Below are 26,937 nucleotides of genomic sequence, written 5' to 3' on the forward strand. Positions count from 1 at the left end.
ACGTGCCCACCAGAGTCCAATAGTGGTGTGTGTGTGTGTGTGTGTGTGTGTGTGTGTGTGTGTGTGCGCGCGCGTGTGTGCGCGCGTGTGTGTGTGTGTGTGTGTGTGTGTTTCAGCTGCAGAGCCACATGACCTCAATGGCTATCTTAATCCCACAGATCGCACCATATCTGTCTTTTCCAGGGATAAACAGTGTGTTTCTGAGTGTTTGTACATAATGCACACACACACACACACACACGCGCGCGCACACACACACACACACACACACACACACACACACACACACACACACACACACACACACACACACACTTTCTCTCTCTATCAGTGTGCCTGAAGCAAGCAGTAATATCAGCTCTTGCCACCTGCTCCAAAGACAACCTTTCATTATCTCATCTGTAATATCAGTTTAGAGGAATGTGTGTGTGTGTGTGTGTGTGTGTGTGTGAATATTTTCAGCTGTCCTGCTATCATTGTGAGAGTAACCGTATGAAACCAGAAATAAACCCTTACAGTGTACAGGCAGAGATAAACGGCTCACACACACACGTAGAAATTAATGTACCAAAGATTTATTCTTCTTTTCTTGAAACTTATCAAATAGTGGAGCCAAAAAACTGAGCGTCTGACCTGAAGACAGGTTTTCTGGAAATCTGGTCAGTTAGCTGCAAAATGTGTTTTTCTTGACCAGAGTCTAAAAATTCTGAGATTCGGAAGCTAAAAGTTACACAAAAAAATACCACGAGGACACAACAGGACTCCAAACAAGAAACCATGAAGAGACACAAAATAACCACAAAAAGAAACAAAATAACCACAAAAAGACACAAAATAACCACAAAAAGAAACAAAATAACCACAAAAAGACACAAAATAACCACAAAAAGAAACAAAATAACCACAAAAAGAAACAAAATAACCATAAAAACAAAGTAACCACAAAAAGACACAAATAGCCACAAAAAGACACAAAACAACAATAAGGAAGACATAAAATAACACAAAGAGAAAAACAACAACTTGTTTTAACTTGTTGAGATTCAGGGTTCTTCTGCCTCGTAATATTTTCACACCTGGACTCAAAGGAGCAGCAGAAAACCAGAGGGTGATTTAACAATTAAAACACAACTAATCTGCTAAATTAAGCTCCAATCAGCACTTGAGCTTCACAACAACGAATGTTTGTCTCTCGCAGCAAGAAACATGTTTGTAAATGAAATGTTCTCTTTGAGGAAACAGTTTCGAAGTTGTTGTTTTTTTGTTTTTTTTAGATAAAACGCCTGAAAAAACAAGCGACCGTCTGTAATTTGTTGGACAGAATAACACGAGTTTCTTTCTCCTTCACCAAAAGAGAAGCTGCACGTTTTTTCCCAGAAGGCCGTGCATTCCATGGAGACTGACCGCCGCTAAAATACCACCGCTTACCTACAAAGACATCATTCTTTATTCTCTCTCACACACACACACACACACACACACACACACACACACACACACACACACACACACACACACTGAGTCACTGCTCTGTGCTCCTGAGTCAGTTTGCTCTCAGCCTCTCCTCCTCAGCAGGTTCTCATTGAAGTCGTCCTCGCTGCCTTCAGACCGCCTGCTGCTCCGCGATAAAGGCGACAGAACAGAAAAGAGACCAGAAAGCCCCCCCCCCACCCGCCCCCTCCTTAACCCCACCCCACCTCACCCCCCCTCCCCCGCGGGCATCCGGGGCCAGAGACAGGAACGGAGGTGAGGGGAGGGGGGAGGGGGAGGATACTTGTTGCTATGACAGCTGTTGATTACAGGCCTTGTTCACACTGATGAGGATGAATGTGAAGATGCTAGTTTTATGTGGGTTACTAACCCAAGACCTGTGTGATACTATAGAGGGCCCCCGCTTGCTTGATTCACTTCCAACTTGTTGGCCCCGCCCCCCTGATTAGTTTCACCTGCCCCTCGTTGTCCTTCCCTCCCCACTGTATTTAGTCTGTGCGCTCCTCTTCCGTCTTTGTCAGTTTGTTTCAGTTGCCTGTCCGTTACTGTTACTTTTGAAACCCTTATTACCGTTCAGTCCGTCTACAGACTCAACTGAGTTTATATTCAAATGCTTTGATTTGAATGATTCTTTTTGGTGTTGATCAGTGAGGTGCAGTTGATGTTTCTAAATGTACTCTGTAAATAAAACTGACTTTACTTTTTGCATTAAATCTGTTTGTGACCGAATCTGACATACAGTGAAGGAAGGGAAAAGCTGTCGTCTTTTAGCAGCAATTATAAAGTGTGTCGTACGTGAGCGAAAAACACCTTCGTATGAAGCAAATAAAGAGCTCCTTCAGCTCACTGCATCAGTACACAGCTCCACATTAATCAAACACTTGTGTAGGTGTGTTTGCTCTCAGAATACCTGCGGGAACGAGCAGACCGGTGGGCAGTGAAAACCGTGTTAAAGAAAAACAGCCTTGTTTCACCCGTGTTTATAAATCCATCCGTGAAGCCAAAAAGGTCGGGAAAGAATTTGTACCGTCGCACCCACAGACGGGACATTTTACATCCCATTAAAATTCTATGTGGGCCAAGCAGATACTTTTATTTTGGAAGGTACTGGTTTCCTGTTTTACATTTCCTATTTTCTTTCTAATGGTGCATTCAAACGGGGTCGTGTTTACCGTGTTCAAAAGAAGTGTCCCTTTTCGGAGATTTCCCGAAGTTGTGATGTAATTTTAGTCATATCGAGTTTTTCTTTGTAACTTTTAAAATTTGTTATAATAATAATAATAATAATAATAATAATAATCAAAAAAATGGGAAGCAGTTTTTTTTTTAAACTAATGTTTGTTTATCCTAAATTCGGTGTTTGGCTATCAGCAGTTTCGTCTGAAGTGTGACGAAGGAAACTCGTGTCTTAACTGTCAGTGATGATCATCATAAAAAAAAAAAAACAGTTTCCTGAGAAAAAAACAGAAGAAGAAGAGCATCATCTCCAACAGGAAATGAATGAAGTTGTCAGTCTGGACAAAGTGCTGAAGACAAAGGAAAAACAGAGCCAGATGGACATAAAGAGAAATGGACCATATGAGCGTCAGGAGTGATGGATGCTGCGAAACCTGTCGGAAACCGTCCAGGCTCTCGTTGGACAATCCGGGATTACAGCAGGGATTTATGTCTATCTATGGCAGATTAAGAAAATAGAGGAAAAAATGCATAAAACAGCTTTCTGGTTTTATTGTCAGCGTGTGGTGTCGCAAACAGAAACCGATTTTTAAAGAAAAATCTGGTCCACAACCAGCCTATAATCTAATCCACAACCCGACCAAAACAAGTCCAAAAAAGAACAAAACAGAGCCACGATCTCAACATCACGGAGTCAGAAACAAAATCCGCAACCAGTTTAAAATCTCATCCATTACAGTCGTAAAACAACATGTTGAAGTCAGAAACCAAGTTCAAAACCCGCCTAAAACAAGACCAAAATTAGAGACCTAATCTCAGGAACCAGGTCCAAACCAGGCTGAAACCTGGTCCACAACTAGTCCAAACCAGGCTGAAACCTGGTCCACAACTAGTCCAAACCAGACTGAAACCTGGTCCACAACTAGTCCAAACCAAGTTCAAAACCAGTCTAACACCCGCCCTCATCTTAACATAATGGTGCGATGATTCATTTCAATACTGATTTCTTCCAACTTCTTGTCATTTCGAAGCCCACGCCGTCACATCACAATTTATGGTGCATTCAAAAGCCCACAACTCTGCGGGGCGTTGGGAGGGTTTCAGCCCAGATTCATCAGTCACTTCATCTGAACATCGTTTCAGCTGCCAGCTGTTGCTCAGATCCGTCATTACTTTTTGCCAGTTCTCTCATTTTCCAGGATTTTTTGTTTTTTAAGGCACAAAAATCATTCCCATCTCCTCTCATCTCCATTACAACCCACCCAGCAGTTCAGTCTGGAAATATTCAGAAACATTCTCACACTCAGTTTCTAAAAAAACGGAGATAACAGCACACACACACACACACACACACACACACACACACACACACACACAAACACACACAAACACACAGTATTTAGGGATTATGGAGTGATCTAAACTAGATTAGAAAGTATAAATCCCATCAGAGAAACCTGATCCAAACCAATCCTCTAATCTGATCTGACCTGGCTGTTAGGATGTGAATCCGCTCCGACACACATGTGGTCAGCACTCAGCTCTTGTGTGTGTGTGTGTGTGTGTGTGTGTGTGTGAACTTGTATGTTTGTGTTTATAGGACTCACATTAAAGTTAAAATACAAGCAGCAGTGTTCGGCTTTCCAGGAACCAGACTGCAGGAGGAGAGTGTTTACAGGTGTGTGTGTGTGTGTGTGTGTGTGTGTGTGTGTGTGTGGTGAACGTTGGTATCCAGCTCAGTGTGTTTGCTGCAGCCCTGCTCGGCGCCACAGTTGCACAACTCTCGCATTCATCACACCTTTAAAGAGATAGGCACACTCACAGAGGTTCATCTTTCTACACTAGTGAGGACCTGAGTACTGCAGTTACTTTAAAGTGTCCTGTTGTGGTGTTTGAGCATGTAAACAAATAAAAAGAGGACCAACAGTCAAAAATCCAATATTGAACTTCATCTCATAAAAAAAGAAAGAAAGAAAAGCAGCAACACATCGTAGTTTGCTCGAGTAAAACTCAACGCTGAAGTCTTCACTCTCAAACTGTCCTCACTCCTTCGGTCTCAAAGATAAACGTACGAGTCCACACACGCAGGGTTAAAGGTGTGTGTGTGAGTGGGGGAAGTGTGTGTGTGGGGGGGGGGGAGGGGGGTGCTTCTGTTTTTATTGACCTCCTTCAAATGATCTTTTATTGGAAATAGGATCTTCTTCATGTCAATAAACACACCCACACACATGTTGTTTATCACAGCAGACGTCCCCGAACACAGCAGGTTTCAAAGGAGGTGCAGAGTAATCTGATTACTCAACAATCTGTTTTGTAAATAACTCACGATGCAGTTAATTATTGATTGAGTTGATGAAATCTGCTAACTTTGCAGTAACTTTTAGCGTGTCTCCAACAGCCATTGACTTTCACTGAATCTCAAATACAACAAATTTAAAAAAAATTTGGACTAAAGAACAGTTCTGGTGGGTCCAAAAATTAAACCCAGTGTCACAGAAGGCAAAGGAAACCAGCAAGAACAATTTTAAAACTCAAGTAAGTAGCAAGAAAGTGAAATTTGCTTTCCTGAAATTATGAGCTAGACTTCATTGACTTTCACTGAAAGTACAAAAAAAGGGCAAATGTACAATTCCCACCGGTCAAAAACCACAAAGAAATTCAGTGTAGTATGACAGAGGATAAAGAAAAACAGCAAGAACAACTTCAAATCTCAATCTCAAGTGAAGTTAAGCAGACTTTGAAGAAATCACGAGCCAGTCTTCATCATTGACTTTCATTCAATTTCAAATGCAAAGAAGTGATTTTTGAATTAACAGTTCAAACCATAATTTCCTAGAACCACAACTCATAATAACATGAAACACTCTTCCTTCGCACCTGAGACCGAAACTGATCTGTGACCAGCTTCGTGCCCTGATCTGTCCAAAACCAGACACACAGACTAATAACGCTCAGCCACGTCTTCCTCACTGCTTCATTTCATCCTCTTTTATCTCCTCGTCTTCCTCTCGCTTCCCCTCCTCCCAAACTCGTCCTATAATAAGCTCTGGCATGTATCTCCACGGTTTTAAAAGCCAATAACTGTCAGAACACACAGAGGGAAGATCACAGGGCATCCGCTTAACTGTAATGAAAGGACGTGAGAGTGGATCCCTGCAACACAACCCACGTTTTTCCCTCTCTCTCACACACACACACACACACACACACACACACACACACACACACACACACAACAGCAGCAACAACAGCAGCAGCAGCAACAACAACAACAACAGCAGCAGCACATATACAGTATGTCCATGTCGTGACAACATGCGAGAACACCTGGATCCCTTCACGGTTTCCTCCACATCAAAACCAGGTGGAACCTCCTCCAGATCAGAAACGAGCACCGCGCGGTGATTACACATCAGACCGGTATAGAGCCTGACAGGTGATGAAGAGGATGCACGCCGGGATGAAGCTGCAATAAATCGCATCGCGTAAGAAGAGACGTGGATGTGGGAGGATGGAAAGAAGAATTTCGGGCTTCAGCTTTGCGCGCGACGTGAAGTTTTTCCTCGTAAATATTAAAATACCAACGTCATTTTATTAAATAATATCACAGGGGAGCAGTTTTGTTTTCATAAGAATGTCTTAATCTGCTCCTATTTTTCCTTAAATGTCAGTACAGTCCCATGACTTCACCGAGAGAAAAAAAAATAACATCACAAACCTGAGGACATTAAACCCCTAAAGTAACTTATTCTTTGTAAAATTACTTAAATAAGAAATGCTAAAAACACATGTCAGCGTTTAGATTCAAGGGGTTCATGAAAATATGTTGACGTTTTACCTTAAAAGTAACAAAAATGACCTTTAAAAGCAGATACCTCCGAGCTGAGAGGGGTCACACCAAACTCCATTAACAATTTAGCCATTTTTACATCGTCTCGACTGCTGACAAACAAACTTCCACCGGAGAACGTGACTGGGGATATTTTAATGAAATATCTGCGTCAGTCTTTCATTCAGCGTGGATATTGGCAATAAGCAAGTAAACAAACGTCAGTATTTCTGTGATAATTCTCATCATCCACTGCCTGAGTGTTGAAAACGGTTTGAAACAATCAACATAAAGTTCCCATTTTATCAACAGCTGCTGGCACACTGGAGGTCAGCTGGACACAGACGGACTGTAAACTGATATTTGTGGTGATTTACCTGCGTAGTAGCCGTTAACCGACACCTTAAACTGGCGGATTTGGAATGAAGTTTGGCCTACCGACCATAGACTGAATGCTACCGACGGAGACGGTGTTTGATGCAGACGCTTAAAAAAAACAAAAAAAAAACCAGGCAGCAGCTGCAGCCGCTCGGCAGCATCTTCTCCGCGGCTGCCATGCGGCTCCCCCCGGGGACGGACGCTCACGTTCCCGTCGGTGGAGGAAACTACACGTTTAAAAAAAAAACCGATTAAAGCAGCACATATCATTAAAAACTCACCGCCTGCAGCTTGTGTCGAACGGCCGCCTTCCCGAACAGCGGCGGCGGTGGGTCGACCTTCCTCTGCAGCCCCCTCCGCGGGGGCTCCCTGTCGGCTTTGTTGAGCCCCCCGGTCCGGTCCTCCCTCTTCTCCCGTCTCCTGGCGCCTCCGTCCCCGCCGGCGGAGTCCAGGCTGCTGAAATTCCACACGATGAGAGTCTGGACCAGCAGGACGGCCAGAGCGGCGACCAGCAGGGCGGACCGGGAGCGGCGGGCCAGCCTGCGGGCACACGGGTTACCGTTCATCGTTCTCCTCCTCCCTGCCTCCGGTTCAAGCTGAGCCTGGCAGCCCCATCCGCTAAACGCCGACAGCGGGGTGTGAATGCTCCCCTCCGCGGCCTGAGAGGGGCTACTGGCAGGCAGAGAGGAGGAGGAGGAGGAGGGAATTTGGCACAGGCTGGAAATGAGGAGAGAGATTTGAAGGCGGCGGAGGACACAGAGGCCCTCATGTGGCCATTAACGAGTCAACAGTTCAGAGAAAGCGTTTATTTTCTCATTTAAAGGACGTCCCTGCAGAGCCGGACCCACATCTCTGCAAGGCCGGGTTCCCCCTTCTGTTGGGGGGGGGGGGGGGGAAACAAAGGTCCCCTGATAGCTGATTTAAATGTTTAAATACAGGCTCACTCATGTTCATTTCCAATTTCTCTACAATAAAAAAGAAAAATGGTTTTCTTTTTGCCTGCCATAAAAAACACATTTAGTTCATTTTACCTGTGAATTTATATTCTTTTATATGTATTATATTTATATGTTCTTTGTGGGTTACCAGGTGTGTACCCAACCCGGTGCAGGACTCCGATCTGGGAAATAATAGAATAAAATAATTGAATAAAATAATATAAATAAATAAAATGTTCACTGTTGTTTTGATCCGCTCCCGTTTGCCCTGTGAAAGTTCTTGCTTCAATACAAACTCAACACTTCCTGCATCCATTTCAAATTAAAAGCTCTCTGTAGCCTTTCAGCAGACAAAAACCTTTGAATTCTCAAAAAGGCTTTTATTCTGAAACATTTGTAGGAATGTGTTGTGACTTAAATCAGATCATTAAATTTTACATGATCACTTAAAGTGATAGAAATATTAATTGTTGACTATTGTATTTAACATATAGTCTTCATCCTCCATCTAATTTTTTAGAGGTGTGAAAGTTTTTTCAGTTAATATTAAGATAATTCATTTCACCAGATTGCTTCCATTTTTTTCCACGTTTAAATTCATTCACACATAACTGAAGATAATTATTTATTTTAATAATCAATATATTTCCTTAATGTACAAAATGCAAGAAAACACACAAACATTTTTTATTATTATTTCCTGAAGGCCACATGAACACATTTAAATGTCTGTAACTCTTCGAAATCTCTAAACTTAACATTTTTTGACTCAAACTATTAAATAATTACATTTGAGACGTTGGAACCAGAGTATTTCCTGGTTAATGGGGGAAATGATGAAACTGATGTATGTATGCACATTAAACTCTGAGTTACGTGTCTCCAGCCATGCAGAAAACACACTCACATGCAGCAGCTTTGCTCCGTCACTGCTCGCCTTCCTGATACACTTTCCACCGCATTAGTCTGATTTCATGCATATTGCAGAGAAGTGATCTAATTGAATCAACGTCTAAAAATAGAGATTATTTCTTCTCCTTTGCCCTCAGTTGCTCTCTCCAGACGTTTTGAGGGAAAAAGCTGCATTGCTAACCAGGCTAAAGCTCAGAGGCCCCGGGCCAACGGGGGCCCCAAAAAAGTTCACATCCACTAGGTATTTTTTTTAAAGGGGCCCTGTGGTCATATGGGTCACATCAAATAATGCTAACATGAACAGTAATGCTAAGAACAAGACTAGATTTTAGCTGTAAAAAGTAATTTGATGGGTGCGATGACATCGTATCACCAGCAGGGTGTGCTGAAGGACCCCAGCAGCTCAATTCAATACTGTTAAAACTAAAAGGAACCACCACATTTTCCAGGTCTGACAAGCGAAGCTTATGAAAAAACAGCAGTTTAAGTTTTAAGTTTATCTTTATCTTTATCTGTATATATAAATAGACGTAGCTTCCACATATGAAAATGCAGAAGTGCATTAAAGTGTAATACCACTGAGGGCCACTAGGGGCTGGCTCCAAAAAACCTCTGTCTGAAATAGACTCCCATTGAAAAAGCATCAAGTTCTCTCCTGAAATGCAAAGACAGTAAAAGTAATTATTACTATTATATTAATTGAAGTTACTTCTTGAAAATACTTTCATCATTAATTAGATATTAGGCCTAAAAAAAAGAAGAAATGGTATGTTTGGGGGCGTGTCTGTTTGATTGACAGGCCTGTGGTGCAGTCAGGTTTCCGCTAGAGGTGGGCGGGGCATCATGTCCTCGGGTTCCCAGTCAGATTGAGTCAGATCCACTTGCTCCTCCCCAACTCGTCCAAATATGGTCACTTCCTGGCACCAAAAAAAAACCAAGAGGACGACGGACAAAATACTGATTTTGAATCATCAGAATGGCGGCTCACAAACCAACGTGTGACGTCATGGTTGGTACAAAAGACTGTTTGTTTCCTGTTCTTTTCTTTTGTATATGTTGTATTTCTATTATGAAGAAACATGTAGTGTCCACATACTTTTGCACACCTACACTTAAGTGCTGTGTGATTTTAAAGCTACATCTTCCACAGCTACATCTTTCAATGTTGACGTAAAACCCACTCAAATTAAAGCTGAGACTTTGCACTATTTTGTTGTCCCCATTATTTTTATTTCAAACTGAATGAGGTGAAGCTCAGAGCAAACACAATAAATTACTGCAGCTGTCCAAATACTTTCGGTCTGGACTCTGTGTCACCACGTGAACATATTAATCAATAATTAAACCATTTAAAAGGGAAACCTTCCTATCTGTGAGTAACATCCAGTTCACCATGAAGTCACAGCGCCAACTGGACACAACAACATCCATTAAACACATCAGTGTGTTTATTCAAAGACAGAAAATGTAAACATTTTGACAAAGAGCCGCAAAATAAGAATAAAATAACACTCAAGGCCTCAAATATGAACAAAATAACAACAAAGACACACAAAATGGCACGATGAGCCCAAATAAGTACTAAATATCTACAAAATGATGACAGAGCTGGAAGATGACTATAACATAACACTAAAGGCCACAGAGACGAAGAAAATGCCAACAAAAAGACACAAAAGGACATTTAAGGCCAACAAAATGGGACGATAGGAGTCCAAATAAGAACTAAATATCTACAAAAAGACACAAAATGATGACACAGAGCTGGAAAATGATTATAAAATAACAGTAAAGGCCACACAGATGAACAAAATACAGACAAAGAGACATAAAACGGCCATAAAGAGACATTAAACAACAAATCGAGTCACAACATGGACACCAAGGACACCATCACCACGTTTTACTGTAAACACACCCGGCTGAAACGAGGCTGAATCTTCCTTTAAGTTTCGTTATGTCGTGGGAATGAAAAGTTCAATGAGAACCTTAACAAACATGTCGGGAATGTGATCGTCTGACAGGTTTCATGTCTTTTCATGAGTTACGCTGCTCGGCTGAAACACTGAACATCTGAGCAGAAATCATTGTAATCATGTAAAACTGGTGCTGCTGGTGACCACACCTCTTAAATACCTTCCTGTTATTAAAGGACAATGAAAAAAACGCAACAGAAGAAACGAAACTTAAAGGATTACTTTCCTATTGCCTTTTATAGAATTTCCTGTTGCAGTTTGGAGGAGTTCATCTGAAGCCAAACAGAAGAAGAGCAGCACTCGTAGAGGAGCCCGGACAGAGAGGTACGTGAACAGGACACACTGCATTTATCTTTCTTTAAAAGTCTGACTTTTTACAGGAAATATTATCAACTGTGACTTCCTGCCTGGTGAAAGCAGATTTCTGTTGCTGTTTGCAGAATGAAGCAGAGACTTTATCAGAGCCTGAACTCGTAGTGAAACCAAATGTTGCCGTGTGATATTTGATTTACTGAGAAACAAAAATGAAAACAAAAAAGCCAGAACAATTAACTTGAAAATATTTTCCTGACAACCTCCATGAATTCGGTCAGCAACAGCTGCATCACTTCAAAGCCGAACTTATCGAACGTTGTCTGCAACAACTCTTTTTTTCTAAATGGACCTGTCTGAGTGAGGGCTGAAAAACGACAGCCAAAATTTAAATTGTTTTTTTTACTTCCGGTTAGTCAAAATTCGACATTAGAGAGGAAATAACAGCCCGAAAACAATGATTCAACCTGCAGCTCCACCAAATCTGATGCAGTGGAAATTAAACACAACATTTCTTTTTTTCAGCACAAGATTCACATGACACACAATAATTTAATATCAGGCATGATTAAAAAGTCTGTTCCTGTTGAACGCAGCACAGTGATGCACACGGAGCAGGAGGAAACTTAAAGACTGAAATCATTTTTGGGGGCATGTCTTCTGCCTTCAGCGGGGCGGGGCATAGTTTCAGTGGGCGGGGCACAGTTTCCTATCTTCTATTCCAATCAAATAGTCAGATGCACAGCCTGAATATTAAAAAAGTGGACATAGCTTTTAAATGAGGCCTCATGCTGCAATACCAGCGAGTGCCACTAGAGGTCAGCTCCAAAAAGCCTCCGGCTCCATAGACTCCCATTCAACTTCTCTCATCAAATCCAAAGTGAATAAAATGTGTCCATCAGTTATCTCGGTGTTGTTAGCTAAAGTCACTCCTTCTTATTAGTTTTCTGGAGGTCCATCTGAAAATAATCCCTCATTCATTAGAAAAGAAGATTCAAGAAGACCTGTTTTTGGGGGCGTGTCTGTTTGATTGACAGGCCTGTGGTGCAGTCAGGTTACATCTATCAGTGGACAGGACGTAGTATTGTCAGGTTTCCAATCAGATCGAGTCAGATCCACCGCTGGCTCCACCCCCAGCTCGTCCAAATATGGTCACTCCTGGCTCTAAAATACCAAAATGGCGACGGCCAAAATCCGAACTCGATGCTTCAGAACAACTAAAATGAACCTTAAATACGAGTAATTCTTTATTTTCGGGTTCATTCCTGTCATGTTCATCGTTTTCTTTGCGGTGATGTCAAGTGTTTCTGATTCTTTTCTTCAGGGATACCCGAAACTAACATGAGTCAGTACAAGTGGGCTGAAGATGACTTCCTGCCACCGGGGGTATTTCGACTAGACGCCCCAGTACCGGTCAACGGCAAAACCTACATCATGTACCACGGCACCACCAGGAGGAACGCTGACATCATCATGTCCTCGGGTTTTCGCCAATCTAAAGACGGGATGCTCGGCCGCGGGGTCTACCTCAGCAGGGAACTGCTGAAGGCGAGCCGCTACCCCCTGGATCACCCCGAGTCCGACAAGGTCGTCCTGAAGGTCAGGGTCAACGTGGGGAACGTGATCGCCATCAACCGTCAGGGCCACCCGCGCCAGAAGACCTGGCACGACTCCAAGTACGGCCAGGTGTTCGACAGCGCCTGGGTGCCGCCCAACTGCGGGATGGTGAAAAGCGGCCTGGAGGAGAACTGCATCTGGGATCCCAAACAAATCACCATCCTTCAGGCCATCTCGCCGACCAAAACCTCCACCTGCAGCGGTTGGAGTAGCTGATTTATTCTTAATTTTTTCAGAGGTTGTTTATTCTGAATTTTCACATGTATTTTTCTACATTTTCTACATGAAACATGACGTTGCGTTTTGTAACCATGTCTTTGTGACCTTGAAAATACACGTGTCATAAATCTGTGAGTGTCCGTCTGGTTTGTTTGTTGAAGCAGAGTTTATATTATGTTGGTGCTCAAAAACACTGGAAGGTTCATCCAAAGCAGGTTTTACTGATTATATAACAGAATAGTTTGGTTTAATTTTTAACAGTTTGAAGGTTTCTGTTTCTGAGTCAGATTTCCAAAGTTACTATTCACTAGCTAGGACCCCGCCTCGGCTGGGGGCGAACCTTCATTGATTGGGGGAGATTAAGCCAGGGTGAGAGTTTCGCGGTTTGGGGGAAGGCTTAGTCGAGGATCCACTGCGGCTCCCGGGCCTTGCAGATCCCCGAGATCTCCACGTGGGACGGAAGGATAAAGGCTATGAAACATGATAACCATAAGTGAAACGGTTTAACAAGAGGGAGGGAGGGTAGGATGCAGAAAACGTGAACAGGCCGAGGTCTAGAGTGGGTGGATATTTATAGGAGTGTGGCCAGAAGTGGGGGAGTGGTTGAGGCGTGGTCCTGCTCCTGAAATTCAGCTAAACCTTTATCTCCAATTCACTAGCTAGGACCCCGCCTCGGCTGGGGGCGAACCTTCATCGATTGGGGGAGATTAAGCCAGGGTGAGAGTTTCGCGGTTTGGGGGAAGGCTTAGTCGAGGATCCACTGTGGCTCCCGGGCCTTGCAGATCCCCAAAAGAAGCCATCCTAAGAAAGCAAGGCTGCTTGCCCTTTGCGCAGGTCGTCGAAGCTGTGGCGGGTGTAAAGTTGGTAGGCTTGGGAACACCAGCGGCCCATGACCTTGATGAGGTGGTCTGGGACTCCTCTGCTTGACGCGGTGGTGGCTGCCCCTATGCGTAAGGAGTGGCCGGAGAAGTAGTCAGGATTAATTCTCCTCCGCATCTGGAGCTAAGGTTCTGAAGATCTGAGATTATCTGCTGGCGGAGGTTCGCGGAGACGGAAGAAGGTTTTTGGCAGGTATGTTGGGTGGAGGAATCATTGACGCCAAGGAGAAGTGCTGGGTGTGTGGTTGGAGCAGGGGAAAAGGGAGGAGGGGGGCTGGCATCTCGGTGCCAGTAGTGTGGCCGTGGGACTGCTGGGTTGGGGGAATGGGGAGGAAGGGAGGGGGTGGCGTGAAGCTGGAAAAGAGAGCATGTGATGGTTGGAGGGTAGGGAAAGAAGAAGTAGGGACTGGCATCCCGGTGCCAGGAATCTGCATGGTAGGAGGGTAAACTGCGGCCCTCGATGTGCTGGGAAGGTCAGTGGAGGCGCCTGAGGAAAGGGGGCGGAAGGGTTGTAAGTTGGCCCCTCGGTGGTGATGATGAGCGCTGTGGATGGATGAGAGAGGGGGAAAGAGGAAAGAAGACCTGGCAACCTGGTGCCAGAGTAGAGGGCAGAAAAAAGGGGTGTGTGGAAGAACAGCAGTAGTATGGACTGATGGATCCAAGCCAGAAGGTGGGATGGAGTGCTGTGGAAATTGAAGAGAGGAGAAGAGAGACGGCATCCCGGTGCCGCTGTGCAAAGGTGAGTTTGCCGGAGGAAGTGGAGGGGGATGAGAGATGACGCGCTGCAAAACCTGGCAACCCGGAACTTTGTGGATGGGAGGGCGGGGCTTGGAGGTGCGTGGTGACGTAACTGTCGTTGACGTTACGCCGGTGAGTTTTGCGTGGAGTTACGTCTGTGTTTTGTGGCCTTCGGAAAGTTGTGAGGAGTTGGGACAGTTTTGCTTTGTTGTTGGAGCGGTGATGAGGTATCCCCTTCTCTTTTAACGCTTTTAGCAGACGGACTACGGTCCGGTCGGAGATCTTGGCCGGTGCGTCTTCGACGGGGGACCTGGCTGGACCGCGGGAGCGGTGGCGGCGGCTTTGAGCGCGGCGCGCTGGGGAGCCGGAGTTGTCGGAGACTCGTTCCCGAGTGCTGGGTCTGGGGCGAGCGGAGGAAGAGAGAGGAGACTTACGTTTCCGTTGACTACGTCTGGGGGTGGCAGGTCTCCCTCTGTCACCGGTGAGTGAGTTATTGGAGGACGGCTGTGGATCGGAGCCTTCGTACAGAAGGATTGAGTGGAGAGAGGGATTCTGGTGGATGCAGCTGGTCGGCTTGTTGGAGATCGGCGGGTTTGGCTCCGATGTGCTGCCTGGGTGCTCCCGGTGGCGGTTGGCGGCGTCTCGTTGGTATCCCCGGGGTTTTTGGAGAGGGCAGCTGTATGGGTGGCCTCTGGGGAGGCAAGACAATCGTCATCGTCGTCGGACGGGCTGAGGAGCAGTATATCCATGCTTGGGCCAAGGTAAGATCGTTTTTTGTTTTTTCTACGTGGCATCTGGTTCCGGATGCAGAAAACGTGAACAGGCCGAGGTCTAGAGTGGGTGGATATTTACAGGAGTGTGGCCGGAAGTGGGGGAGTGATTGAACCGTGGTCCTACTCCTGAAATTCAGCTGAACCTTTATCTCCAATAAAAAAAAAAAAGTGGGAAAAATACTGGAAAGTCCCTGAAGTCCTGCGTCTGGTCCTGCAGCTGCTCACTAGATACACAACAAGAAGACGACTCCATCCGGCCTCAACGACTACCGACCGGTTGCCCTCACATCTCATGTGATGAAGGTGCTGGAGAGGCTGGTCTTGGCCCACCTCAGGCCGCTGGTGAAATCTTCTCTGGACCCTCTGCAATTTGCGTACCAGCCTCATGTGGGAGTGGACGACGCCATCATCTACCTGCTGCAACGAGCTCAGTCTCACCTGGATGGAACCGGTGAATCTGTGAGAATCACTTTCTTTGATTTCTCCAGGGCATTCAACACCATCCAACCACTGCTGCTGAGTGAGAAGCTGCGGGTGGTGGGGGTGGACACGTCCACCGTCTCCTGGATCACTGACTACCTGACAGGCAGACCACAGTTTGTCCGTCTGGGCAGTGTGCTGTCTGATACGGTGGTCAGTGGTACTGGAGCTCCACAGGGAACTGTTCTGCCTCCTTCCTGTTCACCTTATACACAACTGACTTCCAGTACAACTCAGAGTCCTGCCATCTGCAGAAGTTCTCTGATGACTCTGCAGTGGTCGGGTGTATAAGGGATGGACGGGAGGAGGAGTACAGGGCAGTAGTGGAGGACTTTGTGGAGTGGGCGGGGAGAAATCACCTGCTCCTGAACGTGGCCGAAACCAGAGAGGTGGTGGTCGACTTCAGGAGGAAGACGACGGCTCCACAACCGCTGAGAGTTCTGGGAGAGGAGGGGGACATGGTGGAGGAGTACAAGTACCTGGGTGTGTCCATCGACAACAGACTGAACTGGAAGACCAACATCAATGCTGTCTACAAGAAGGGGATGAGTCGACTCTTTTTCTTGAGGAAACTTCGATCCTTCAATGTGTGCAGCAAGATGTTGGAGATGTTCTACCATCTGTTGTGGCCAGTGCTTTGTACTTCGCTGTGGTCTGCTTGGGGAGCAGCATTGGAGCCGGTGACACCAACAGACTTAACAAACTGGTTAAGAAGGCCGGCTCCATCATCGGCCACAAACTGGACAGCCTGGAAAAGGTGGTGGAGAGGAGGACGCTGAACAAACTATTATCCATATTGGATAATCCTGACCACCCTCTCCACCACCTGCTGCAGGGACAGAGGAGCACTTTCTCCAAAAGACTCCTCCAGCTCGAGACAGGAGATCATTCCTGCCGACCGCAATAAGACTGTACAATAACTCACCTCTGGCTAAATCCATCACATAACAATAACACTGTTACTGTGTTTCTTGGTTGTTTGTATATAATATATATAGATATATACTGTACTGTATATACTGTGCATTTTATATTTTATATTTATATTTAATATTTTTTACTGCTATTTTACTGCTATTTTATTGCTTTTCTATTATTCTGTTATTATCTTATTGCTTCTGTATGCTGCTGTAGCGAAAAAATTTCCCCTCTGGGATTAATAAAGTAAATACCTAACCTAACCTAACCCAACATCCTGTTTAGATTAGACTTCACAAAGGAACGAGACGCAAGGTGAAAGTGAAAGAATCTTTCTCCGTTCAAAGGGCTTCCACTCTGCATGTAAAACCATTGAAGGAGAAGTTTATCTGAAGCCAAACGAAAGAAGAGCAGCACTCGTAGAGGAGCCCGGACAGAGAGGTACGTGACCAGGACACACTGCGTTTATCTTTCTTTAAAAGTCTGACTTTTTACAGGAAATATTATCAACTGTGACTTCCTGCCTGTTGAAAGCAGATTTCTGTTGGTGTGTTGAAGGAGGTTGTGTTGCTCATCGATTCCGGTGCGAGACCACAAAATATGGCGGAGGAAATGAAAACGTTGGGTTTCAGTTGACCTGTCATCACTCTCCTCACCAGCTGCATGATCACCGAGATAATCTGGTTTCTTCCTCACTCTGGAAGGGTATCGTTTAGGCTCGTGGAAGGTCTCACTGGTCTGTTTGATTCTTCTCCTCGGAGCCTGGCTCTGAGTTTGTTCTGTGCTGGAGTCAGTATTTTGCCTGGTCCTGTTCGTCCTGATCTGCACCACAAAACTCATCGTCATCAGATTGTCTGTCAGGTTGTGTCTGCCTCTCTGCACGAACTCAACCAGTCTCTCACTGTCAGGATGGTAACCCATGTAGGCGGCGCTATCCTTGTCGTACCCGACAAAGATTCCCTTCTCACGTCTTGAGTCCAGTTTTCTCTTATCCTGCTTGTAAGCATAACACACAGACCCGAACGTTTACATCCTGGAAAGGTTGGGCTTTCTTCCTGACAGCATTTGGAAAGCTGTGTGTTTTGTGTGATTATTAAAGCATCTGTTCCTCACTTCAGCTGCTGTCTGTACTGCATCAGTCCACAGCTCTTTTGGAAGTTCACTTTCTATTAGCATACACCTCCACATGTCAAATAAGGTGCACCAGTTTTTCTCTGGAGTGCTCTTCTGGTGTGGCGAGGATGGCGCCGAGGTTTCATTTTTCATTTTTGCTGAGGCATGATTGGTCATTTTTTTCCCCATGAATTCAGTCCCTTTGTTGGACCAGATACATTTAATCTTCCCAAAAGTCTCATGATCTAAAGGGCTTTTTGACCGGCTCTAAAATACCAAAATGGCGACGGCCAAAATCCGAACTCGATGCTTCAGAACGACTAAAATGAACCTTAAATACGAGTAATTCTTTATTTTCGGGTTCATTCCTGTCATGTTCATCGTTTTCTTTGCGGTGATGTCAAGTGTTTCTGATTCTTTTCTTCAGGGATACCCGAAACTAACATGAGCCAGTACGAGTGGGCTGAAGATGAAGATGACTTCCTGCCACCGGGGGTATTTCGACTAGACGCCCCGGTACCGGTGAACGGCAAAACCTACATCATGTACCACGGCACCACCAGGTTGTACTCTCTAAACATCAAATTGAATGGTTTTCGCCAATCTGCAGGCGGGATGCTCGGCCGCGGGGTCTACCTCAGCAGGGACCTGCAGAAGGCGAGCCGCTACCCCCTGAATCACCCCAAGATCGACAAGGTCGTCCTGAAGGTCAGGGTCAACGTGGGGAAAGTGATCGCCATCAACCGTCAGGGCCACCCGCGCCAGAAGACCTGGCACGACTCCAAGTACGGCCAGGTGTTCGACAGCGCCTGGGTGCCGCCCAACTGCGGGATGGTGGAAAGCGGCCTGGAGGAGAACTGCATCTGGGATCCCAAACAAATCACCATCCTTCAGGCCATCTCGCCGATGGAAACCGTCGCCGCTGCCATCTTCAGCGTCGCCACCCCCCCTCACCGCTCCTATCGTCATCCCCATCGCCGCAATCGCTGGCATCGTGAACAGCGAAAACCTCACCGACGCCATCGAAAAATTCCCCGCCGCCATCAATGACGCCACCGAAGCCACTAAAGAGATCACCAAAATCACCAGCGCCGTCGTTGCCAAAACTCCTATCATCAAAGCCTTCAAAAATTTGAAATCTTTATTCTGAATTTTCACATGTATTTTTCTACATTTTCTACATGAAACATGACGTTGCGTTTTGTAACCATGTCTTTGTGACCTTGAAAATACACGTGTCATAAATCTGTGAGTGTCCGTCTGGTTTGTTTGTTGAAGCAGAGTTTATATTATGTTGGTGCTCAAAAACACTGGAAGGTTCATCCAAAGCAGGTTTTACTGATTATATAACAGAATAGTTTGGTTTAATTTTTAACAGTTTGAAGGTTTCTGTTTCTGAGTCAGATTTCCAAAGATACTATTCACTAGCTAGGACCCCGCCTCGGCTGGGGGCGAACCTTCATCGATTGGGGGAGATTAAGCCAGGGTGAGAGTTTCGCGGTTTGGGGGAAGGCTTAGTCGAGGATCCACTGCGGCTCCCGGGCCTTGCAGATCCCCAAAAGAAGCCATCCTGAGAAAGCAAGGCTGCTTGCCCTTTGCGCAGGTCGTCGAAGCTGTGGCGGGTGTAAAGTTGGTAGGCTTGGGAACACCAGCGGCCCATGACCTTGATGAGGTGGTCTGGGACTCCTCTGCTTGACGCGGTGGTGGCTGCCCCTATGCGTAAGGAGTGGCCGGAGAAGTAGTCAGGATTAATTCTCCTCCGCATCTGGAGCTAAGGTTCTGAAGATCTGAGATTATCTGCTGGCGGAGGTTCGCGGAGACGGAAGAAGGTTTTTGGCAGGTATGTTGGGTGGAGGAATCGTTGACGCCAAGGAGAAGTGCTGGGTGTGTGGTTGGAGCAGGGGAAAAGGGAGGAGGGGGGCTGGCATCTCGGTGCCAGTAGTGTGGCCGTGGGACTGCTGGGTTGGGGGAATGGGGAGGAAGGGAGGGGGTGGCGTGAAGCTGGAAAAGAGAGCATGTGATGGTTGGAGGGTAGGGAAAGAAGAAGTAGGGACTGGCATCCCGGTGCCAGGAATCTGCATGGTAGGAGGGTAAACTGCGGCCCTCGATGTGCTGGGAAGGTCAGTGGAGGCGCCTGAGGAAAGGGGGCGGAGGGGTTGTAAGTTGGCCCCTCGGTGGTGATGATGAGCGCTGTGGATGGATGAGAGAGGGGGAAAGAGGAAAGAAGACCTGGCAACCCGGTGCCAGAGTAGAGGGCAGAAAAAAGGGGTGTGTGGAAGAACAGCAGTAGTATGGACTGATGGATCCAAGCCAGAAGGTGGGATGGAGTGCTGTGGAAATTGAAGAGAGGAGAAGAGAGACGGCATCCCGGTGCCGCTGTGCAAAGGTGAGTTTGCCGGAGGAAGTGGAGGGGGATGAGAGGTGACGCGCTGCAAAACCTGGCAACCCGGAACTTTGTGGGTGGGAGGGCGGGGCTTGGAGGTGCGTGGTGACGTAACTGTCGTTGACGTTACGCCGGTGAGTTTTGCGTGGAGTTACGTCTGTGTTTTGTGGCCTTCGGAAAGTTGTGAGGAGTTGGGACAGTTTTGCTTTGTTGTTGGAGCGGTGATGAGGTATCCCCTTCTCTTTTAACACTTTTAGCAGACGGACTACGGTCCGGTCGGAGATCTTGGCCGGTGCGTCTTCGACGGGGGACCTGGCTGGACCGCGGGAGCGGTGGCGGCGGCTTTGAGCGCGACGCGTTGGGGAGCCGGAGTTGTCGGAGACTCGTTCCCGAGTGCTGGGTCTGGGGCGAGCGGAGGAAGAGAGAGGAGACTTACGTTTCCGTTGACTACGTCTGGGGGTGGCAGGTCTCCCTCTGTCACCGGTGAGTGAGTTATTGGAGGACGGCTGTGGATCGGAGCCTTCGTACAGAAGGATTGAGTGGAGAGAGGGATTCTGGTGGATGCAGCTGGTCGGCTTGTTGGAGATCGGCGGGTTTGGCTCCGATGTGCTGCCTGGGTGTTCCCGGTGGCGGTTGGCGGCGTCTCGTTGGTATCCCCGGGGTTTTTGGAGAGGGCAGCTGTATGGGTGGCCTCTGGGGAGGCAAGACAATCGTCGTCGTCGTCGGACGGGCTGAGGAGCAGTATATCCATGCTTGGGCCAAGGTAAGATCGTTTTTTGTTTTTTCTACGTGGCATCTGGTTCCGGATGCAGAAAACGTGAACAGGCCGAGGTCTAGAGTGGGTGGATATTTACAGGAGTGTGGCCGGAAGTGGGGGAGTGATTGAACCGTGGTCCTACTCCTGAAATTCAGCTGAACCTTTATCTCCAATAAAAAAAAAAAAAGTGGGAAAAATACTGGAAAGTCCCTGAAGTCCTGCGTCTGGTCCTGCAGCTGCTCACTAGATACACAACAAGAAGACGACTCCATCCGGCCTCAACGACTACCGACCGGTTGCCCTCACATCTCATGTGATGAAGGTGCTGGAGAGGCTGGTCTTGGCCCACCTCAGGCCGCTGGTGAAATCTTCTCTGGACCCTCTGCAATTTGCGTACCAGCCTCATGTGGGAGTGGACGACGCCATCATCTACCTGCTGCAACGAGCTCAGTCTCACCTGGATGGAACCGGTGAATCTGTGAGAATCACTTTCTTTGATTTCTCCAGGGCATTCAACACCATCCAACCACTGCTGCTGAGTGAGAAGCTGCGGGTGGTGGGGGTGGACACGTCCACCGTCTCCTGGATCACTGACTACCTGACAGGCAGACCACAGTTTGTCCGTCTGGGCAGTGTGCTGTCTGATACGGTGGTCAGTGGTACTGGAGCTCCACAGGGAACTGTTCTGCCTCCTTCCTGTTCACCTTATACACAACTGACTTCCAGTACAACTCAGAGTCCTGCCATCTGCAGAAGTTCTCTGATGACTCTGCAGTGGTCGGGTGTATAAGGGATGGACGGGAGGAGGAGTACAGGGCAGTAGTGGAGGACTTTGTGGAGTGGGCGGGGAGAAATCACCTGCTCCTGAACGTGGCCGAAACCAGAGAGGTGGTGGTCGACTTCAGGAGGAAGACGACGGCTCCACAACCGCTGAGAGTTCTGGGAGAGGAGGGGGACATGGTGGAGGAGTACAAGTACCTGGGTGTGTCCATCGACAACAGACTGAACTGGAAGACCAACATCAATGCTGTCTACAAGAAGGGGATGAGTCGACTCTTTTTCTTGAGGAAACTTCGATCCTTCAATGTGTGCAGCAAGATGTTGGAGATGTTCTACCATCTGTTGTGGCCAGTGCTTTGTACTTCGCTGTGGTCTGCTTGGGGAGCAGCATTGGAGCCGGTGACACCAACAGACTTAACAAACTGGTTAAGAAGGCCGGCTCCATCATCGGCCACAAACTGGACAGCCTGGAAAAGGTGGTGGAGAGGAGGACGCTGAACAAACTATTATCCATATTGGATAATCCTGACCACCCTCTCCACCACCTGCTGCAGGGACAGAGGAGCACTTTCTCCAAAAGACTCCTCCAGCTCGAGACAGGAGATCATTCCTGCCGACCGCAATAAGACTGTACAATAACTCACCTCTGGCTAAATCCATCACATAACAATAACACTGTTACTGTGTTTCTTGGTTGTTTGTATATAATATATATAGATATATACTGTACTGTATATACTGTGCATTTTATATTTTATATTTATATTTAATATTTTTTACTGCTATTTTACTGCTATTTTATTGCTTTTCTATTATTCTGTTATTATCTTATTGCTTCTGTATGCTGCTGTAGCGAAAAAATTTCCCCTCTGGGATTAATAAAGTAAATACCTAACCTAACCTAACCCAACATCCTGTTTAGATTAGACTTCACAAAGGAACGAGACGCAAGGTGAAAGTGAAAGAATCTTTCTCCGTTCAAAGGGCTTCCACTCTGCATGTAAAACCATTGAAGGAGAAGTTTATCTGAAGCCAAACGAAAGAAGAGCAGCACTCGTAGAGGAGCCCGGACAGAGAGGTACGTGACCAGGACACACTGCGTTTATCTTTCTTTAAAAGTCTGACTTTTTACAGGAAATATTATCAACTGTGACTTCCTGCCTGTTGAAAGCAGATTTCTGTTGGTGTGTTGAAGGAGGTTGTGTTGCTCATCGATTCCGGTGCGAGACCACAAAATATGGCGGAGGAAATGAAAACGTTGGGTTTCAGTTGACCTGTCATCACTCTCCTCACCAGCTGCATGATCACCGAGATAATCTGGTTTCTTCCTCACTCTGGAAGGGTATCGTTTAGGCTCGTGGAAGGTCTCACTGGTCTGTTTGATTCTTCTCCTCGGAGCCTGGCTCTGAGTTTGTTCTGTGCTGGAGTCAGTATTTTGCCTGGTCCTGTTCGTCCTGATCTGCACCACAAAACTCATCGTCATCAGATTGTCTGTCAGGTTGTGTCTGCCTCTCTGCACGAACTCAACCAGTCTCTCACTGTCAGGATGGTAACCCATGTAGGCGGCGCTATCCTTGTCGTACCCGACAAAGATTCCCTTCTCACGTCTTGAGTCCAGTTTTCTCTTATCCTGCTTGTAAGCATAACACACAGACCCGAACGTTTACATCCTGGAAAGGTTGGGCTTTCTTCCTGACAGCATTTGGAAAGCTGTGTGTTTTGTGTGATTATTAAAGCATCTGTTCCTCACTTCAGCTGCTGTCTGTACTGCATCAGTCCACAGCTCTTTTGGAAGTTCACTTTCTATTAGCATACACCTCCACATGTCAAATAAGGTGCACCAGTTTTTCTCTGGAGTGCTCTTCTGGTGTGGCGAGGATGGCGCCGAGGTTTCATTTTTCATTTTTGCTGAGGCATGATTGGTCATTTTTTCCCCCATGAATTCAGTCCCTTTGTTGGACCTGATACATTTAATCTTCCCAAAAGTCTCATGATCTAAAGGGCTTTTTGACCGGCTCTAAAATACCAAAATGGCGACGGCCAAAATCCGAACTCGATGCTTCAGAACGACTAAAATGAACCTTAAATACGAGTAATTCTTTATTTTCGGGTTCATTCCTGTCATGTTCATCGTTTTCTTTGCGGTGATGTCAAGTGTTTCTGATTCTTTTCTTCAGGGATACCCGAAACTAACATGAGCCAGTACGAGTGGGCTGAAGATGAAGATGACTTCCTGCCACCGGGGGTATTTCGACTAGACGCCCCGGTACCGGTGAACGGCAAAACCTACATCATGTACCACGGCACCACCAGGTTGTACTCTCTAAACATCAAATTGAATGGTTTTCGCCAATCTGCAGGCGGGATGCTCGGCCGCGGGGTCTACCTCAGCAGGGACCTGCAGAAGGCGAGCCGCTACCCCCTGAATCACCCCAAGATCGACAAGGTCGTCCTGAAGGTCAGGGTCAACGTGGGGAAAGTGATCGCCATCAACCGTCAGGGCCACCCGCGCCAGAAGACCTGGCACGACTCCAAGTACGGCCAGGTGTTCGACAGCGCCTGGGTGCCGCCCAACTGCGGGATGGTGGAAAGCGGCCTGGAGGAGAACTGCATCTGGGATCCCAAACAAATCACCATCCTTCAGGCCATCTCGCCGATGGAAACCGTCATCACCGCCGCCATCGACGCTGCCATGGACACCGCCACCACCGCCATCGCCATCGCCATGGCCACTGCCATCGACACCGCCGCCGCCGCCATCGCCGCTGCCATGGACACCGTCATCGACGCCGCCGCCATCGCCAGCAAAAACCCTCGCCGCCAGTGACGCCGCCGAATCCGTCAGCACGGCCATCGGCGACGTCGTCCTCAACGTCTCACCCTTCAGACGTCTCAGAGGACGTTTATTCTGAATTTTCACAGGTATTTTTTGACATTTTCTACATGAAACATGACGTTGCGTTTTTTAACCGTGTCTTTGTGACCTTGAAAACACACGTCGGGAAAAACACTGGAAAGTACCTGAAGTCCTGCGTCCGGTTCTGGTGCTGCTCACTGACGTTTTACAGTCAAAATGATCAGCACTGTGCTATTTACCGGTTTGTTCATTGGCTCTGGATTACTTTAGATATTTTTGCTTCATTTGCTTTATTTCTACTAGATTTTGATGGTATTTTCTTTGTATTTTTCTTTTCTTAGTTATTTGTTTAGGCTGGACTCTCCTGGTGCATCAGTGGTCCTCCTGTTTTATATTTGATTTAAGTTTATTTGAAGACAAACAGCTGCAACGAGTACTGAGACGTTTAAACTCAGCTGCCTGACTGATAAAAGCAGATTTATGTTATATATGACTGAAAAATAGCGTTTAATTTGTGTCGCCGTTCACGACGACCTCCAGCTGTGTTGTTTCGGTTTAGTTGAGAGGTCAAACCGTGTTGTTCTTAGGCTGCGGCGCAAATCACCTCTCGACATTTATTCACATAAACAAGAAAAAACAAACACAAATATTTTCATGAAAATAAACACAAAAAGCAAAGAAATATTTTAGATTCTGCACTTTTTTTCGGTGATCTATCAAACTAAAGCAGATCAGTGGTGTTGCTCATGTTAAATATAAAGTATATAAACTGGTCCTGGAATATCCTGGAATAATAAAAAAAAGTCTCTTCCAGAATGTTTGAATTAGATCAAACTGTAATATTCTCCCTACAGTATTTTATTTTTTCTCCTTCCTGCTCGTCAACAATCACTTCAGTCAACATGTGTTTTCTAGATTTTGTTCCTGTAGCTGCTAACGAAGGCAAAACATGCAGGAAAATCAACATTTCAAGCGCTTCGGCTCAGAAACGACGACTCGAAAGAAAAGCCAGATGTAAAGTTTGTAAAAACAAACTGAAATGGTTTAAGTAGAATTACGTGTCAGACAAACGTCTCTCTTCATTCACTTCAGACTTAAGAAACAAAATTAGAGCGTGACGACTTTGTGGAGAAACAGAACAAGTGAAACAGATCAGTTGTTCATTTCGTGCTCATCGTTTGTTTTCAGGGTGACGAAACCTGCGTCATCTACCGGAGTTCATGACGCAGATATAAACACGCACTTTTTAATTCAAAGAGTCCAGCAGCGACCTCGTGGATTAAACTCAGAGAAAAAGAACATTTGCTCGAACCATGTTTTCGCTTTATTTTCCTTGTTTTATCGAGTTATTTCGTCTCCCTGCTGCAGTCCGCTTCAGTTCACGGCAGATAAACGATGATGAAAACCAGCCAGACGAGTCGAACACGATGTCGGAAGTACGGACGAAGGCTCGACTTTAAAGACGCGTGAATCTGTGATGAAGTCAGTTTAAAAAGAGACGGATGATCGAACGGTTTCCTCCGACTGACGACACATGAACGTCTTTGTTTCCGCCTCAGTTCAACGCAGCAAATGAACTTAAAGAGGTGAAATGACACATCGTGAGTCATCGGTGACGAACTCGCTCTTCTTCCACGACTTTCTGCTGCTCCTCCGGTCGTTTGGGATCTGTGTCGTGTTTGGCTTTAAAATCCCATCAAACACCTTTTAGAAAAAAAAATTCAAAATTCTTTTATTTTTGCCATTAATCTGTATTTCTACACTAAATGTTTCCCTCTTATGGAACATCAATCAAATATTAAACAATTATAAACTTTTCTTTAACATCTTTTCTATAAATTAGCGCTGATATAAGCTAACTAGCCAGGTTTAGCAAAGTCGTAGTAATTAAGCTTATATTTGATTAAACTACATTTACTTCATATATTTTGATTTTTTTTGTTTTCACAAAAGAAAATTTGCTTTATCGCAATAAAATGATCAAAAACAATGCAAGAAGAACATTTTATTTCTAGGTGTTGCATCTTTCAGTGCTGTAGTAAAATTGTATTGACAATGTTTGTGACAGTAATTAATAATAATCTTTAAAGAACATAAACCATAAAGAGTATAACGGTAATTGCTGCCTCTGATTCTGGTTAAATATGTGATTAAAGTTCATTGAACTCCATTCAATTATATGTCTATTATTAACGAGAAATGTATTAAACTGAAGGACATTAAAATAATCAAAAATCTGCATGTTTTTGTTTTTTTTTCCATCTAAGAAAATTTGCTTCGTAGCTTAGCATAGCGAAGGTAGTTGTCATCTCTAATTCTAGTGAAATACAAGTGTTTATATTTTTGTCTAGAAACGAGTGTTGTCCTGAAATGTGTTTTTATAGGTTTTTTTAAGTGTGTGGCATTAATCAA

The 26,937-nt window shown here is 45.8% G+C and overlaps 2 protein-coding genes across 2 annotated transcripts in view; one reads left to right on the plus strand and one right to left on the minus strand.

Annotated features, from left to right (window-relative positions):
• The window catches only part of LOC138207856 (xylosyltransferase 1-like), a 28,371-nt gene extending 20,699 nt beyond the window's left edge, over nt 1-7,672 (minus strand). Inside the window, exon 1 of the mRNA XM_069165414.1 lies at nt 7,156-7,672. Coding sequence (XP_069021515.1) covers nt 7,156-7,440 — 285 coding nt within the window. The 5' untranslated portion in view covers nt 7,441-7,672. The remainder of the gene's footprint in view (nt 1-7,155) is intronic.
• A 3,242-nt stretch (nt 7,673-10,914) lies between these two features.
• Nucleotides 10,915-26,736, plus strand: LOC138207734 (uncharacterized). Its single transcript, XM_069165214.1, has 6 exons — nt 10,915-11,024; nt 12,337-12,811; nt 18,234-18,795; nt 20,389-20,538; nt 22,596-22,746; nt 23,846-26,736. The coding sequence occupies exons 2-6, from the start codon at nt 12,354-12,356 to the stop codon at nt 24,493-24,495; spliced, it is 1,971 nt and encodes a 656-aa protein (XP_069021315.1). The 5' UTR covers nt 10,915-11,024; nt 12,337-12,353; the 3' UTR covers nt 24,496-26,736.
• Nucleotides 26,737-26,937: the final 201 nt, after the last annotated feature.

This window comes from Embiotoca jacksoni, unplaced genomic scaffold (assembly GCF_022577435.1).
Source record: "Embiotoca jacksoni isolate LCO1_2020_lvr unplaced genomic scaffold, fEmbJac1.0.p SCAF_34, whole genome shotgun sequence".
Taxonomy (NCBI): domain Eukaryota; kingdom Metazoa; phylum Chordata; class Actinopteri; family Embiotocidae; genus Embiotoca; species Embiotoca jacksoni.

Coding starts and splice junctions, on each gene's coding strand:
- LOC138207734 (XM_069165214.1), top strand. CDS start 12,354: ATGAGTCAGTACAAGTGGGCTGAAGATGACTTCCTGCCACCGGGGGTA. Junction 12,812..18,233: donor CTTCAGGCCATCTCGCCGAC/CAAAACCTCCAC, acceptor AGATGACTTCCT/GCCACCGGGGGTATTTCGAC. Junction 20,539..22,595: donor TCCCGAGTGCTGGGTCTGGG/GCGAGCGGAGGA, acceptor TGTTTAGATTAG/ACTTCACAAAGGAACGAGAC.